This window comes from Prenolepis imparis, unplaced genomic scaffold (assembly GCF_030444845.1).
Source record: "Prenolepis imparis isolate NDT839.2.m4 unplaced genomic scaffold, iyPreImpa1.0 SCAF_12, whole genome shotgun sequence".
Lineage (NCBI taxonomy): Eukaryota > Metazoa > Arthropoda > Insecta > Hymenoptera > Formicidae > Prenolepis > Prenolepis imparis.
Genome location: NW_028141170.1, coordinates 1,072,221 through 1,090,219, shown reverse-complemented (window position 1 = coordinate 1,090,219; position 17,999 = coordinate 1,072,221). Strand labels below are relative to the sequence as shown.

The 17,999-nt window shown below is 37.4% G+C and overlaps 2 protein-coding genes across 5 annotated transcripts in view; one reads left to right on the top strand and one right to left on the bottom strand.

Moving 5' to 3' along the window:
* The first annotated feature begins 387 nt into the window (after positions 1-387).
* LOC145943838 (inositol polyphosphate 5-phosphatase K) lies at positions 388-3,521 on the top strand. The gene is made up of 9 exons (XM_083051704.1): positions 388-728; positions 860-982; positions 1,060-1,140; positions 1,217-1,364; positions 1,425-1,600; positions 1,691-1,915; positions 2,026-2,182; positions 2,256-2,433; positions 2,520-3,521. Exons 1-9 carry the CDS (start codon positions 703-705, stop codon positions 2,717-2,719), a joined length of 1,314 nt encoding a protein of 437 aa, XP_082907830.1. The 5' UTR covers positions 388-702; the 3' UTR covers positions 2,720-3,521.
* A 1,013-nt stretch (positions 3,522-4,534) lies between these two features.
* Positions 4,535-17,999, bottom strand: part of LOC145943832 (G-protein coupled receptor Mth2) — a 42,300-nt gene continuing 28,835 nt past the window's right edge. For 3 of the 4 annotated variants that reach the window (XM_083051691.1, XM_083051692.1, XM_083051693.1), the window contains 5 exons: positions 8,339-8,583; positions 6,615-6,787; positions 6,121-6,342; positions 5,467-5,730; positions 4,535-5,224 (listed from right to left, as the gene is read on the bottom strand). In XM_083051691.1, coding sequence (XP_082907817.1) covers positions 4,743-5,224; positions 5,467-5,730; positions 6,121-6,342; positions 6,615-6,787; positions 8,339-8,583 — 1,386 coding nt within the window. In that variant the 3' untranslated portion in view covers positions 4,535-4,742. Of the gene's footprint in view, positions 5,225-5,466; positions 5,731-6,120; positions 6,343-6,614; positions 6,788-8,338; positions 8,584-9,278; positions 10,073-10,584; positions 11,033-17,999 lie in introns of those variants that run through there. The other variant, XM_083051695.1, reaches the window with a different exon arrangement.

Below are 17,999 nucleotides of genomic sequence, written 5' to 3'. Positions count from 1 at the left end.
CAACTTTTTTAATTTTTTAATCTAATTAATTGAAAATTGAAAGTCAATATTAAATATTCTATAATATTAAACAGTTATGTAATTATTCCAAGCGTGAAATTTCGTTAAAAGAATCGATTTCGCATTCGTAAGACGAACTGTCATTATCAGCTGATCAGCTGATATTAACCGATATCTCTGCACGACAAGAAAGTTTCAAAAGGCATATATATTCGATGTCAAGGAAAATTTTGAAGAGTACACTAATCATTAATGTTACGCTGCGTTCGATCGCGATCGATCGCGCGTGCGACGTGCGACTACTTCACGTGCATAATGACTGGCGCGCGCGTGACGTCACGTGGCGCGTTGGAGGGGGTTTATGGTTTATCCTCCCTCCACCGCTGCCTCCAGACTTGTCAACAATATGGCATCGTAATAGAGACCGCAGTGTCCATCGTACCAGATCGAACGTCCAGATGTTGCTCGCAAACGCGACGCCTATTTCGTTGAACGGCAGTTTCCTCGCGGCCGACATTGCCGGGTGAAAGGTAGGCAGATGTGAATACTCGGCGCACTCGACCACTACGTCGCGAACTCGTTTCTAACCTGACGTACGATGAGCTGTCATTTAGCACTGTGCGGAGTCAGCGCGACATAATTCGCGTTCTCCTCGCAAAAAGAATTACGTATATCGTCAAACCTGAATTCCTTCTGGTAGAAATGGCAGGTCCGATGGAACGACTCAGGTAAATGTCAAATTCAGTCGGAAATATAAACCACATAGTTTCACTGTAGATTACAATATCCTGTAAAAAATAAATATAATGTATTTTTAACTGCGATGTAATTAATATCTTCTCTTTTTCACGCTTCAAAGAATTTATTTCGTTACGTACAATGTGGCCACAAAGTTTCCCGATCCTAATCAAGATCTTCACCAGCTTTTGGGTATTGAATCTTGCAGCGAGTCAAATCTATGGCCAGATTTATACTTTATTGGGTATACTTTATATCTATAGTATATACTTTTTTCTCCATGTTATTAATTTAATTCTAATGAAGCATATATTTTTTCAGATTTCAGGAAGTTAAATCACAGCCACAAAATATAGTGTTGGATTATATATTGCTTGAAGATCCATGGACCAGGGCCTTCAGGTACGAGTCCATTAAAGCGACTTATTATGTAAATTTATTCGTAAAAGATGAAAATTAATTCCTGACATGTTTTCAGAGATGTACTGAAGAAGTATGACTATGTAAAAATACGTTCGCAAAGGTTGCAGGGTCTTGTTTTAAATGCTTTCTGTCTAAGAAAACATTTAACACAATTAAGATTAACTGAAGTTCAGTACACTAAGACAGGTTTCGGTGGCATGTGGGTAAGAGAGCAATGTAGCAATAGAATTCTCTATTTTATTAACAATATTATTTTGTTTTAGGGAAACAAGGGTGCAGTAAGCGTAAGAATGAATGCCTACGGAGTCAGCATTTGCGTTGTAAATACGCATTTAACTCCACATGATCATTTGCTGGCCGATAGAATATCAGATTACAATACCATAATAACAGATCATACTTTCACTGCTCCAGATACATCAAAAATATTATATCACGAGTATGAATATTTCTCTACTATATGTTATGCAAATAGAATTATATAACTACATAACTCTCAATAATGGTAGTAATATATGCTTTTCATTAGCTATATATTTTGGATCGGTGATTTAAATTTTCGGCTCAATGGAGAAGAAACTGCCGCTGAGATAGACTTACTTGTAAAGAAGAAACAACTTAAAGAGCTTCTTAAAAGAGATCAGTTGAAAATAGTGATGGAAGAACGTCAAGCTTTCGCAGAGTTGAATGAAAGCGTCATCACATTCCCGCCTACTTATAAATACGAATTCGAATCCCAGGAATTTGATCTCAAGTAAGTTGTACATCTAGAGAGAGAAATAACAATTTGTTTAAAATACAAATTTTTTTTATCCATATGTATGATTAATTTTTTAATATGTTCCGCAATTATTTGTCACACAGACGCAGACCATCTTGGACTGATAGAATTTTGTACAAAATAAATGCAATAGATATATACAACGATGTAGAACTTTACGCAAAACAGTATACTTACAAGAGTCATCCTAGCTACAGTGTCTCTGATCACAAACCTGTAACTGGAGAATTCGATATCACGGTAAAAAAATAGTCTTTTGTACATTTTTTTTTGCAGATTTTTTAACTAAATATGAATGAAACATCTTCTTTAGGTTAGACCTAATGTAAAAGAGTACATTGTGGAATTTCAAGAGTGTACAATGGAAGAAAATTTTATATCGTACAGATTGCAGAGCGATTTTACACCAAGCAATGAGGATTGGATAGGTCTCTTTCCTAATGAATTCTCCAGTCTAGATGACTACATCATTTACGAATACGTTACCCGCGGTAAGTTCTACATTATATTCTAATTCTATCTTCTATAATATTATTCGGAGCTATTAAATGTTTTCTAATAAGTACCTGTTATTTAGGTAAACCGACGTCAACTCCTAGTGAACCTCACGCGAACACGGAACGAATATTCTTCAATGACACAGCACTTCGTTCGTCGGAAATGTATTGTCTGGTTTACGTAGTACAACGAGGCGAATTTATCGAGGTTTTGGGTGTTAGTTTGGGATTTTTGGGTCGTCGCAACTCGATCGAGCCATGCGCTTCATCGTTCACGTAAATATTTTACAGCGAGGAATCGGTACACTCGAAGACTTATACGTACGTGAACACCAATCCTTTCGCCGAGAGATCGAATATCTACAATTTTTTACCGTAGAGATGGACGAAAATATTTTTTTGGCTTGACTTTATTACAGCTTCATCAACTACCACAATCTTTCCTAGAAATTGTGATAACGTTTTAGAATGGAGTCGGTTCACTATTCTATAAGTTGCGAGTAGGAAATTTAAGTATTATGTCAAGAAATATGGCCTTTAATCACAGGGTGCTTATAACACAATATAGTAAGTTGAAATACATTTATAAAGCATCGCGAAAAAAAAACACGATGCTTTGCACATAGGATGTTAAACATTACTTTCGGTACCTGGTCTTCGCACTCTCATGCTTGCCACTTAGAAGAGTGTGTGTCGCGGCATAATAGTCGTACGCTTTAGAGTTTGCAGTGAGTTCACTGCCACGAGTTTTTCTGCACGCAGATCTTCCTCGGTCCATTAAAGCGTGCTATTAAAGAAAATAGAGAAGATTATGTTATATATTATTTTTTCTTGTCACCCCGAGCGGGGGTTAATGGGTTAACTAGTGCGTACGAGCGTGTTCATGTGGCATATCATTATATCCTTAGTGTAGTAATTTTCAGTGGAAAATTTGGATTATGGCGGCTCGTACTGTCCATCGTGCAAACCCATGTTATTTTATTTTTATAGCACCGCATTGGTATAATTTTAAATAAATATATATATATATATATTCTATGGTTTTCAAAGGGGATGCAAATAAAGGATATTAGTATTTTCTATTTTCGCCTCGATTCATTTGCCTTACCATTCCGTCATTACGCGTATGATTTATTCAATAAATTAATACTTGCTATGTGACAATAAATAATATGCAAGCTAGATGGAAGAAAGCAATAATGCGATACCACAAACAATGTCGTATAAAACTCACATTCCACCGAATTCGATGCGATACGTCGATGCAACGAACTAACGATTACGTATGAACAACCGCATTTGATATTTGATGTGTCATATTCAATGGAATGTCCTTCAAGCGAGTTTGAACACAATTTATCGAGAACACGATGGATGTATGTCAACGTATCGTGTCAAATTTGGTGCGACATGTAAGTCAGCGATGCGTAAGTACAAAGATATAAATGATATATTATCGACGTAAACATTTGTTTGCAGCATAAATTTTTAAACCATAAATATCACATATAATGATATATATCATAATAATATGCCTAATAATACATAATTATTGTTTATATATATATGTTTCTTGATCTTAATTAACACGTGGTCAATTGACCCTTATAATTACGCGTACATGAGATCCTTATCGTTTTGTCAAGTAAAGTCATTTGTCATATATTTATTTTCCCACGTTGTATAATTAGCGCATAAGAGTCATATCGCGGAAAAAATATATTATATAAGACGATACTTGCAATTTCAGTTTCATATAATGTTGCAATTAAGCTGCAATATGCGTACAAAGTCATGTTGCATGTTCTCACTATGCGTTTGCATATTTTAGAAGAAACAACATATATTATGTAGATTATATATTTTAATTATAGATACTGTATATTAAAAAGAGACTAGAGCTATTATTTATCGAACATACGCGACTCAATTAAGTATAAATAATCTCCTTCGCGAAAGTTTCGCAGGTCGGGGATCTCGCGACATAGGTGGGTTTCGAATGGCGTTCGTAAAATCGAAGAATCACATCAATAATACAGTGATATTTCACGTCTCTCTACGAATGTCATCGCTCGAGAAGGTCGTTCTATTCCGCCACTATATAACAAAGTTAAAATAACTTGGATCTCTCACGTTGCGAAGCCGTATATACATTCGAGGTCCCTCCTTCCACCGGGCCATTATTATCAATTTATCGATCGTCTCGCCAAGTTCACGGTCGACATTTGTACTTGGGTCGACGCGCGCTTTAAATGCATCATACTTTCACGTCTAGATAAAGATGAATTTTACTGTCTAAATTATCATTGAACGATAGTCTGTCTAGGTAAGCAATCGCCGTTTATCACAGGCAGTAGTGCCAAGTCCATACTTCCGACATTTGGTTCGGTGCTATGGATTCCCCGTAGCTTTTTTATTCGATGCCAGACCAAATCTCTGGCGGGCTTCCTCAGAACGAACAGGCCGAAGATGAGGACGCCCTGAAGAGCGTTCACTAGATCGAACGCCGACCAGTCCAGAGGCCCAGCCCACCAAGAGACCAATTCCATCATCCAATTGAGACCCATCAGGAAGAAGAGCACCAGACAGACGAGGAAGGTCCGTTTGAGTCTGCGAAAGAGCCTCTGATCTTCCCGATCGGAATGATGATTGCTCGCCAAACGTCTCAAAGTGAGCTCCTGCTGATAGCGGCTGATCTTGACAGCCGTGATTACGAAGAGGGTCATATTCGCCAACAGAAGAAGACCGATCGGTACGTAAAAGTATGGCATGGCTTCGGCGTCGGCTGTAGAAGGAGCGATAATAATTAATATAATGATTAATTTTTCTTGGATATTGGTTGAAGATAAGAAGCTTGAGAGTTACGATGGTGGAATTTATCCCTTCATGGATGATAATTATAATCGTATGTTTACTTTATCCATTCATGTGCATGTATTTATTATATATTTGTGAAAAGCTTTATTTATGTGTATTATGAGTGATGACGCATGTTCGATGAGACGCGAGATCTGTAAATGGACTTACACTTGAACCAGCAGCTGTCGCTACCGAAAGCAGGCTTGACGTAGGTCATGGGTACTGTGGGATTGAGATCCATCGCCATCGAGACGAGAATGAGGATCGCCGACGGGCCCCAGGCCCATATAGAGTAATAGAAGAAGAGCGTTTTGGACTGAATTTTTCTGTACGCGCGATGGTTCACATGGTAACGTACTAATGACCACGTTTCGATGCACATCACGTTCAGCCAGAAAAAACAGGCCACGAACGAGAACTGGATGACGAACGCTGAAAACGATTCCGGTCATACAGTCTCTTAATTAGCTCGTCTGTTATTCGTGTCCTAAAGAGCGAACTGTGAGAATAATATTCTATCGTCAACGTTATATAACGTCCTTCAAAAGCGTGACGGTCTCAAAATGTGATATTCAAATTATAAGAAACCATTACAATTTTATATTCCACTTCAATTTTTAAATAGATTTTTATAGTAAATTAAATTGAAAAATTGAAAATTTAATTAAATGTTCAGCAGTAATTGCAAAAAATGCACATTTTCTCATTACAGTCAAGAATGATATTTCTTTTTCTAGATTTTCTAGTTATGATATAATATTTTCATGTAGCAATGTCACAGGTATATACACGTTTTCCTCGTTGAATAATTAATTACCTTACCTATGCTAACGCAGACTTCAGGCGTCAATCGCGCGCTCGTGAGTTGCGTAATGGCCAAAGTACTAAAGGCCACCGCCAAGCAGCCGCAATAGTGGCAAAGGGCCTTCCCGTGGACGTCCCTCAACCTTGGCGTTATTATGTACGCCGCGATGGTGAGAATAAAAAAAGGGACCGAGATCAAGAGCCCACAAGCGTAAATGATGAGCCGTATATCCGGAACGACTGCAATAATTACACGTTTCATTAAGAGATTTCATTAAAAAGTCTTTCAAAAAAATTACGTAAATGAATTGTGTACGTTTCGAATGTTATGCTAGATTTTTTATACAAGTGATTCATGCGAATGAATACAAATTATCTTTTCGGATTAAGATTCCAGAGAAGAAGGCTTTTAAGAAAAAGATTATCAACAACGATTAAATATCTTTGCACAAAGATACTTCGAAATATGGATAAAATGCAAAGAGAAAGTTTGAGAGAATTTTTTTTTATACCTTTTGGAAAACAAACGAGTACTCTAAGTCCCCATTCGGGCACAACCTCCATACAGTAGTCTTTACCAGGCATGAGCATAATCGGTGCATGACCGATTTTTGGCGCAAAGATGGAACCATTCAACAGTAAATGATAACTGTCCTCGTTGTTTTCCTCCGGCTCTAGCATGTACCTGAAAATTCCTCGTGTTTGAATACGTAGATGCAAATACGCGCAAACATAGACAGTCGGCTAGAGGTATACGTGTACAAGTTGAATATTCAAAAGTAAATAAAATTATTATTACCGGGATATCATACGAGATTTTTCCGGCTCTTTGAGAAACGAGTTTCTGTAATCTATGAGAAACGGGTTTCCGTAATCTATGAGAAACGAGTTATATTACGCCGGTGCACGTGGAAATAATTGTCGTGTCCAAGAACATTTATTACGGAAATCACAATAATATTGTACTACTTCGCGACGGAGAAGAATAAAGTACTATTTTTCACGAGATACTGAATGTTGCTGCTTAATATCTCGCGCCTGCATATTCTCTATATTTGATAAAATCCAGAGCTATTAAATCAATCCACGTTATTAATGTGTGCTATACAAGATTTATATTGCCAATCGTGCTGTAGAAAACGAACAGATTTCTGCGATATAAACTGTGGTTACATTAAAACGTAATAATTTTCAAATCTATCTGGATTCGTAACTTTTGACGTTTAAATGCGAATATACGAAAATTAATTATCCATCTTATCCATTCTTTATCAATAGTTCGAGACGATACATTGTCTTCCGTCATATAATTCATCCGGCGAGATTAAATGTCACTTAATGACTTCATCTCCGCCGATTATCGCGGCACGATAAATAACTTTTTTCATTGGGGAAAAATGAATTATGTTATCTGTCGCAGGAGCCGACAATGAGTGCATCCATCGACCTTAACAGCTCGTAAATTACTTTCAATAAGATACACAATTGCTCCGATAGTCTCGCAAGTATCTAAGGAATGCAATAGCGAGAATTCAGAGTTATCAGTATCGATATATTATTATATACTTTTCTTCATTTACTTTCTTCGAGAAAAAGAAATTATAAATTGTTTTCATCCCATGTGATTTGCACGATAATTATACTTCGCGCTATCATTCATAACTTTGTAATTGTCGCACGATGTAGAAATAATTGGTCAAAATCATTCTTCATTATATTTTCTAAATTTAAATTAAGAAAAATCTTTTTATCGGCTCTCAGTATTTAATAACTAAAATGTGATTCTTAAAATCGGCCACAGAGCCCGAAAATTAATTCTAATTTTTCGGCACGGTATCTCGAATTGAGATTACAACGTTCCATCAAATTAATAATCCTCGACTTATTACAACGGGAACATAGGCGAGAAAAATATTGGTCCGAAAAGTCGCTGACTTGTCGGGCTTGACTCTGTGGCCGATTTTAAGAATCACATTTTAGTTTCTAAATTTAACACACGATCGATAAATTAAAATCGCGAGGCTAATCGTTTCACTACGACACGAATTAAAAGTCTTATCGTAGGACGACCAACTGGCGTTCCAATCTATTGATAAGGACGTATCGATAGTACGATGTCTCTACGCATTTTATATTATATAACGAGTGGTCTTCAAAAAAAAAATTGTAACGTGATTCAATAGCTCTGATTACTCAGCTATTCATAAGTAATTCGATGTAATTCCTCGATACGTACTTTTCACGGCAGGGACTTCCAACGATAGCGACGAATTCTTTATATTCGTCTCCGGGCACAAACACGCCGGTGTGATTGAAGTGGCTGAATAAAGGCGAAAAGTACATCGTCGAGTTGTTGGAGGAGACGCATACGGTATCGTTCCCATCTCTTGCGAGGACTTCATTTACGGGGCAACATTTTCCCACCAACGGCTTTCCCATCACCAGCTCTCTGTATTCCTCCGGCACTAGAGTGTTGTTTCGCTAAAAAACAAAGATTAGAGGTATTTCGTTGGAGTCATCGATTTGCAAGTTCAAGCGACGAATAATTTAACACATTTTGACATTTCGAAAATTCGGGGAAACACAGCTTGAGCTGTAGCATCATGAATATGAATTAAGACGGCAATGCAGCAAACAGCGTTATAAATTAGTAAATTGTTGACGGCGTAAAAACAAATTATTTATGAATGAAAACTGGTTTGAGAGATTTAGAGATCGAGATATCTTTCGGAATCGTATATATCTATATCAGATTATCTATATCAGATTATTTTACAGCGGATCTTTTAATACTTTTATAAAACTGTTTTCGAATAAATATTCAGATGGTCAAGTATACAATAATTTGTACATCGCAATTCATAATTAATCACAGATTTTTAAATAGTGTTCGCGTTGATTTGCGATCAAGATTCGTATGAATATTCTTTCGCATTAGATATTCCATTCCCCAATCTTCCACGAAATCTCTTATACAAAAGTCTTACGGATCGGAAAGGATCACAAATCAGATATCTGCGTAGATCGGACACTCTTATATCTGGATAGTATCAAGAAACAAAGTCGACAGCGGTTGTTAGACTAAATATAATTCTTCGAGGTGGGAATAGCACAAAGAGCTCAGACAAATAAATATACATGTAAGACTTAAATTCAACGTCGAAAGTTGTGCTTACCATTGGAATAGCATTTATAGTGGGCGATACATCACTCGCGTGCGCGATTGGCGTCGCCGACAGATACGCGAAAAGAACGCAGATGAGAATAAAAGCCATCCTGGATGCTAGTAGTTATTACGTCTTGTCAAAGTGTCTATGAAATGTATCTTCGAATCTTTGCGCGATTGAGATTTATATCGCGTTGATTTTCGTCAATCGATCACGTATCGAGCACACCTTGTAAACATATAATCGAACTTTGGATTTTTCATACGACGGACTTAAATGAGACTGGCAATCCGACTTTGCTCCGCATTTGTCGACGAGATTAGGTGGCGTCTTCCGGTGACATTTCGTCAAGAATCAGGCGCTTACGTTCCTCGTCTCTTTCGTCACTCCTTCGATATCACATTAGATCTCTTGCACATTTATCTCGTCACGCCCTTGCTTGCACTCGTCGATAACTCTCTTCCGTGTAATGCCCGCTTAGTAATCGCTTAATCGGCGAAGGTTTCAATTAAACATCTCAATATCCGCTTTCGCGTACATCCGCTTCTGATCGGCCGGCTTCATGAATTAGCCAGACAGACGCTTTAATCCGAAGCTCTCGTGAATTGTAGAATCGAGATTATAGCGATGAACGATCTTCATCGATTCTCTCCACTGATCACTCACTACCTTTATCGTGGTTCTTCTTTTTCCCGCCAATCTTTCTCTCCGCACGAGTGCACGCGTGATCCATCAATCACCCTCGATGTCAGTGCGTGTATTAAGTCATCCGGAAATCCCAGTCGAGAAACCTCCGAAAAATCCTACGGTGTTAAGAATGAAGAATCGTTATCGAATTTAGAAAGTTAGAACGAATCGATCGGATTTCTTCGTGAGACAGTATCGCGCGCGAAATTTTATCGCATCTATTGCGAAATATCGACCTTCGAAGGAACGGCCTCGAAAACTCGATATCTCATCTGCATATAGTTATTGCGGAGAAATCCGGATCGGATCAAGGCAAAAATCTCGAAATCGACGCGACGAAGACGACGTCACTTTCGAAAATCGGTAAAGTGTCGAGTAGTGTAATATACATATGTTTCGTATCGATACGAGTACAAGATGATGAATGGTCATTGACCTGTAATTCCCGCTATCTCATTTTACCCGAGAAGCGGATCGTAAAGAGCGACGAGCAGCGGACCTTATCGTAGTCCTGACGATGTAGTTGCCGGTTATTAGCTCACATCCTCCATTATATCCTTCTCTCCTCCTACTCCAAGTTCGGAAAGTGACGTCGTCGTATTCGCGCGAACCGAGGAGGCGAACTTACGAGAAACTTTTCGGAGCTAGATTTTTATTGTGCGAAGGCGCGACGGCGCGACAGTTTGACTTTTACTTTAATAAATTATTCAACAACGCAGATTATCAAGGATCCTCGTGACGCTCATCTTCCTAACCGTATATATCCTATAGGCAAACTCCAACTCCTTTCTCAGCGTTAAATCCTCAACAGACCATATTTTTCACTAAAACACGTTACTCTCTCGAGATCGGCATTTTATCTCTTTGTATTATCGATAAAAAAACCTTGCACGCGCTGGAGATTTTTTTTTTTTCGGCCACTTTAACACAGGCAATCGAACCGGCAGGCATCAAAGATCGGCAGCGTGCTCGACGATCGATAGGGGATCCACGCGACACGCGGCTCACCGATCGAAGTCCGAGAAGTGACTGGTCGGACGCGGCGATCCGCTCGTGCCTTTATCGAATGAGAGAGCGATCTTTCGCGCCTCGTGGCGATGCACACACTCTGACGAACGTGCCGATGACTGAGCTCGACGTATATGTATATACGTATGTACGTGATATACCGAAAGTATTTCGCATCCGCGCGCGCGGCGTTATCAATCGTCCAAGATACTTGCTTCGATCTCCGGCTGATTCCGCTAATAAGCTATCGCGCAATCTGTCGTTCTCGGAACGACCGGTCCCTTTAGGGAAAACTTTGGCTAATTTTGAACCCGTTAATTACGCCACGAAAGTGTGACCACCGCTTAGAGATCTCGTAAAATGCGCGCCATTAAATTAGCATATATTAAATCGGCTATGTTAATTACGTAGGTATAAATTGTGCGCGTAAAATGTTAGGTATATCAATGTTTGTAGAAGGTGTCACGCGTGATTCACGTGAGTCATTCGTCGCGCATTCATTGAAAATCATTTCGTAGTATTACCAGGAATAGCCGAATACGATGTGTGGGAGACACGTCTCGTTACTAATTTATATAAAATTCCCAGTCCTCTTGTGAAACGGAGACGTCGACGCAAATCGATTCGAACCTTCTGTCCGGAAAATCTATGCTTATCACTCGAATGTCTGACGCAACGTTTACATTTTTTATGATAACGCAAACACTTGAACGTTATTACCGTACTATTGCATTACACTATTACATCGATAGATTAAGAATAATGCAAATATTGTATGGAAAAAGAATTGTAAGAAATTTTTTTCTAATGCGTATTCAGCGAGAGATAAAACTGTTTTCTCATTATCACGAAGACGGAATTCCCTACGCAAGCTTGTTGTGCTATTTTTATTCAATTGCGATTTTTATTCGATATGCGCGCGAGACGGAAGGAAATAATCGAGCAAATTATTGAGCCAATTTCCGTACATCCTTATGAATAGGAAATGACGTTCGCTAACATACAATTATTGCTTACGCATCGCTACGTCATTTGCCTGTTCGAGTCTTCGAACCTTATTGATACGGATTGCTACGATCAAATAATTCGATTGGCACGCAGCGGGATGCAACAGACGGAGTGTAAATGAAGGCTGGGCTACGTTAGTCTGGCGCAAAATGTTGTAGCAAGGTATAAAATTAAACCGAGTCTCTATTTCGGTCGGTTTGTGCGATGCAAACGACAATAATAACTTGCATTTAACGTCCGTGCTCGAGCGTCCTTTAAGGAAATCATTATTATTGCTATACATATATTACGTTGTTTTGACCTAGCGCTCTGATGAGATTGAATGAGAATATTCCAGGTAGCAATAATCATTATGACGTTAGTTTGACGTCAAATTACATCGTTTTGACGTCGAAATGACTACTTTTGTTACTTGGGAATCTCTTCTCAAGTTCGAAATTATATAAAACGAATATGATCGTTGCATAGATAAAATGAGACAAGGAAACATACATAGAAAAATTCGAATTAATTTCAAAGTTTCGATGAATAATACAATCCTTTAGAAATTATTCGTATATTATATAAAGACAATGAGAGGGATTTTCTTTAGAAAAAAAAAAAGGATGAAAGAGTAAAACCAAAGTTCCCACAATATTATCAGATTGTATGTAAATACAATCTGAGGCTATTAATAAAACGTACAGCTGAGTTATTGTGAGAACGCGATTTGCGTTATCCGACCAACCTCGAACTCCGTTTTTACAAGATTCTTTTAAAGCGACCGTTGTTTACGAGATCCAAATTCGAACGAGCCGATTCATCGTTTAAAAGTCAACTCGATGTTCGCGTGGGTGACTTCGAGAGCTTACTTTAGCAGGCTCAAAAGCCGGGGTTACGGCTTATCCCAAGATCAAATATAGAGTACGCGTAATCGATCGCACGTGAGCTTATCTACAACTATGGCGACTCAATAATCGTATCGCGACTCTGTCATTCTATTTGGGAATCCTAGCGTTCTGTATATACCTATAGTACATAATCGAATATCGCTATGGCAAATGATAAGGTAGCGGGCCCGGACACCGACTATAAATATAGCGTTTGACGTAACGAGCTACAAACGTAGCCGCTTCTTCCTGCGTATACAATGTATGTATGTATCTACACATAGAACGGTAGGTTTGACGTGAGATGAGAGAGAGATGAGAGCGAAAATTCGCTGATGACAGGCGCGTAGGTGTGCGACTAGGAAATTCGCGTTTCATGACGTCTAGAACTTCCTACGCACGAAGGAAACTCCTGAATCAATGTTACGTAGGAGGAAAGAGCGATGGCATCAATTCTAGATTGAAACTCCTGTAACAACTCTATAGATATATAGCAAAACAAAGCGTTGCGATAGTATTCGATTTATAGTTAATGATTTCTGACATTTTTAGAATATAGAAAAGAAGAACTATAATAAAATAAGAATATTTTTATTAGAAGAAAAAGCATGATCAATCTGATCGCTTCCTCAGGAGTCGTCATTCTTGAGGCGTTTTATTCTTATAGCAATTGAATAATAGAAATATATATAGATTTGCGCCGATTATTGGTGACAATTATCTAGATTATTTCATTTCCTAAAATTTTACATTTTTTTCGTTGAAGAATAAAAAAGGACTTTATGTTAAAATGGAAAATAAAACAATTATATTATTCAATCGACGTTATGTATTGAGAAAAACTATATTGGTATTCACGTGGAGAGCTCAATGCCGGTCTGATGTTCATTTCAGGAACTCGTATCGCGAACTATACTGCTCTCTGTTAAAACATCTCACACTTCAAGTTCATAGGCAGTCGGTAACGTAGCGTATATTTCCTAGTCGCATACAGTCTTTAATAATCTTTTCATTAAATTAATTAATCGCAAAAACTTGAATCGTAAACATTAGTGAAGAACTGTGAAAGTTTTGCGTCTCGAGAGAAACGACGTTCCGAAAGTTTCGCTAAAAGCGTCCAACTATTCAGCCGAAGCGCTCGTTGCAGCAAAAATTTCGTAGTAAAATATTAAACATTCAATGAAAGACTCGGTATATATAAACGCTCCAATATACGTAAAATCATCCTGAAATTTCACTCAAAGACGTGTCACAGAATTACGTCAAAACTTATTACTGTAAAAGTTTATCGTAGCACAAAGTGAAGAGGGACTACCTGAGAAATGTGGTTCAAAATTCAAACTTCAGACATAAAACGATTCCTTTCTACACGTACATCGGGCATGAATTATTGAAGCCAATATTAGCAAGCTCTTTCCGCATTTGTACATTTGCGCATAAATATATACTTTGCACCGTTTGCATTTACTATTACGCAGCTCTTTCCCCTTTATTTCGATTTGCGCGTTCTTTTGGTCTACGTTCAATTCTCCTTTCAAATTGATACGCGATATGTTCTTCGATTCTATCAACAATTGCGCATTATGTTTAAGTAATTAACAAAATAGGAGATTCTTAGAAGTAATTTGAATAATACTGGAACAAACACGTCAATGTTATAAAACGTTATATCCTTCGCAATCATTTATCACTATAACTATTACTCACGTTTTTCCTCTCATAAAGAGAGAAATCAATTGTTAAAATATATCTATATATATTCTTATACTTTTTACGATCAATACTTCTATCTATGCTATTATAGTGTAAAAGATAATTCACAGAAAAAAAAGAAGTGTTATATCAATACTTATATACTCGTATATACGCAACAATAGCTAATCTTCTTACAGAATTTCCTAAATCTTAAATTTCAACAATATTACAGTCTTCAATATTATTTCAATATTATAAGTGTCATCTGGAGAATATGAAAAAATATAGTATTTTATATGAAAATATGTTATTTTCTATCCAACATTTTTCTTTTCCATTCAAGAAAATTATTCTTAAATAATAAGATTAATATTTTTTTAGTTAAACTATATAAAATGTTTTTATTTAAGCAAATTTTATATACAAGTTCAATCAAGAAAAATATTAATCTTATTATTTAAGAATAATTTTCTTAAATGGAAAAGAAAAATGTTGGATAGAAAATAGCATATTTTCATATAAAATATTATATTTTTTCATATTCTTCAGATGACACTTATAATATTAAAATAAGACTGTAATATTGTTGAAATTTAAGATTTAGCAAATTCTTGTAAGAAGATTATAGCTATTGTTGCGTATATACGAGTATATAAGTATTGATTTGACACGTCTTTTTTTTCTGTGATAGAATCTCAATCTTCCTTCTCTTGGTAAGCTCGAAGCGGAACCTTCTCGGTTTTATTTTCGAATATTCATTGATATAATCTTCGGCGATCGTGGGCACGATCGCAAGGTTTCAGGAACCGGATTCAAGGCGATGCAGGTTTTTTTCGAGCAAAGGGCCGAAACGCGCGGTCGAGCGCGAGTCACACACGAAATTGTCACGAGTCTCGCGTGCATCCACGGTCAGTGACGTCGTCGGTTTGCTGCTTATACATACACGCATCGTGGACGCAGGTTGACGTGATCCACGCGACCTTGACAAACGTATTTCGCCTCGTCTTTGCCTTTAAGGTGCAAATAAATACAGCGAGCGCTGTTATAGGGTTTCGCTATTCAACCTTGAGAGAGAGAGAGATTACACGTGTTTCTGTCAGAAACTATAACACAATAAGTAAATACATACACACTAAAGTATACGCAAGAGGAACTAGATGATTTGAATAGTAAAAGTCACTCCGAACAGAAAAGCTGGGAGCAACTAATTTTATTGTCTCTCTTCCATGCGACTTTTTTAATCTCTTTCTTCTCGAAAAAAATTTTCATAATTTTTATCGATCTATAGCATAATCAATCAACTAAATATTTCACAAATAGCAGGCATTTTTCAGCTTCATCGCGTGGGGTTGTACCCTTCCACAAAATAATAGAATTAATTTTCAGCTCGTCGATCGCAGAAACGCGGGAACGGAAATATGGCTTAATAAAGCCTCCTCGCGAACCGCCATGATGTTTCCTTCTCTTTGCCCTTCCCGCGGATCCCTTCTCTCGCCGCCCTTTTTAATAAAAATATTTTTCCCCTCCTGTCGTGGTTCTTTCCCCCCTTCTTCGAGAACCCGACTTCATCCCTCTCGCTCTCTCGGTCGCTCACTTGGTGTTAGGGTGAACGCGATTTGGGGTCCCCCTCTTATGGAGGCACTTAGCGTGAAGGTATTTGTCTATCGAAAACTATACCCTCGTTGCGCTCGCACCGAGAAATCTGTCCCCCTCGCACGTTCTTTACGAGATTTCCCTTTACGAGAACCGCGCTGTTTTTCGGTGGAGTGTTCGATAGTTAGTGACACGTGTGCACGATTTGTGGACACGAAGGAAAAATAGAAACTACCTCTGTGTTTGCCTACTCTCTCGTTCGATAAGGATTTTTCTATATGAAAGACTCTGATATACCGCGTTATGAATGCGCTAAAAATACGACGTTATTAAAATTTAATCGCATATAATCGCGTATAATTCTTATATATAAATCGCATCTGCATGTAAATAGCATTAGCTACTGGACGTAATTAATCAGAAATGTAATGTTTCTAATCACACACACATTTCTAGTTAAATTTCTAATCAAAAAATTAATAAATAATTCATTTCTATTTACATTTCTAGCAGGGTTGGCAAAATTCCACATTTTTTTGGATAAAGTCCATGCCAGTGGTAAAACCGGTATTTTCCGAAAAAAAACCGGCAAAAACTGGTACTTTCTAATAAAAACAATAAAATAAATAAAAACATTTTTTATATCTTTAAAGTTTAAAAAAATTGTATTTTATATTATATTAATTTGAATTAAAGAAGATTTTATATTTCTCTTATTTTTTTAATCATAGTGATTAATATGGTTTATTAATTAAAGCAAACGCATATTTTTTCATAAAATTATATAAATATATTTTAATGTAATCATTTTTATAGTTTTTGCCAGTTTATTCCATTGGATAAAAAAATCCGAGACGGTAAAAACCGGAATTTACCATGGTTTTTTCCACTTACTGGACTTTTCCGGCCAACCCTGATTTCTAGTCAAGTAATTGATACATTATATAGTGACTATTAATTATTATTAATTGCGTCTGCATATAAATACCATTAATTACGAGAAATTTGCATTTTAATTTTAATGTTTAACTATGGACGCAATTAAATAATAATTATATAACAATTAGTAATAATTACTACATAAAAATGTAAATTTAGTTGGCATTGCTCGTAAACAAAATAAAAAAAATATATGTTACATAAAAATTAGAAATGGCAAAAAACGCACAGTGTGTACGTACAACGTGTGCATTAATATTAATATTATCTCTAATTGTAAGTATATTTAAATCTAGTCTATCTAAATTTCGTATTTCGTGAAATTTCGAGGCTAAGTTTCAACGCGAATGGAGCTTCCGTCGTAACGCGTTGCCCCCCCTCAACCATTCTAGATATTTTCGATCCACAGTGTATAGGCATGCATATTATGCGCCGAGGGAGTTCCAAACGTGAGGAAGATGAAAGGGGAAAGGGTGGATTTTGTTTTGCAAGATGCACACACACACACACACACAGTATGTTGCAACGAGGCGATTAAACGATCGTAAAGCTTAACGTTTCACCGACGACCGGCCTCCAGCAATCAATCGGTCCCATTGTGGCCGATGTTACCTTCGGTACACTCTGTATACGGCTGCACATACATATATACAGTGTAGAGGTTCTCCCTCTGTTTCCCTCCCTCTTTCTCTCTCTTTTTCATCGATACTATCTATCTTCCCTGCTCTATCTGTCCGTCTCTCTTTCTCTCTTCGTGGTCGGTACTCTGCTTGCGAGTCGCTGCCTCGGGGCGAGGGATAAGAGCATATCAGTGCTGTCGTCAGTGTGCCCTCTTGCCCCGTTCCAGAATGAACGTTGAATATAAATTTGTTATCATCATCAATTATGAGTGTATGTTACATGGTCTTTTTCATGTATCTAATGAAGATAT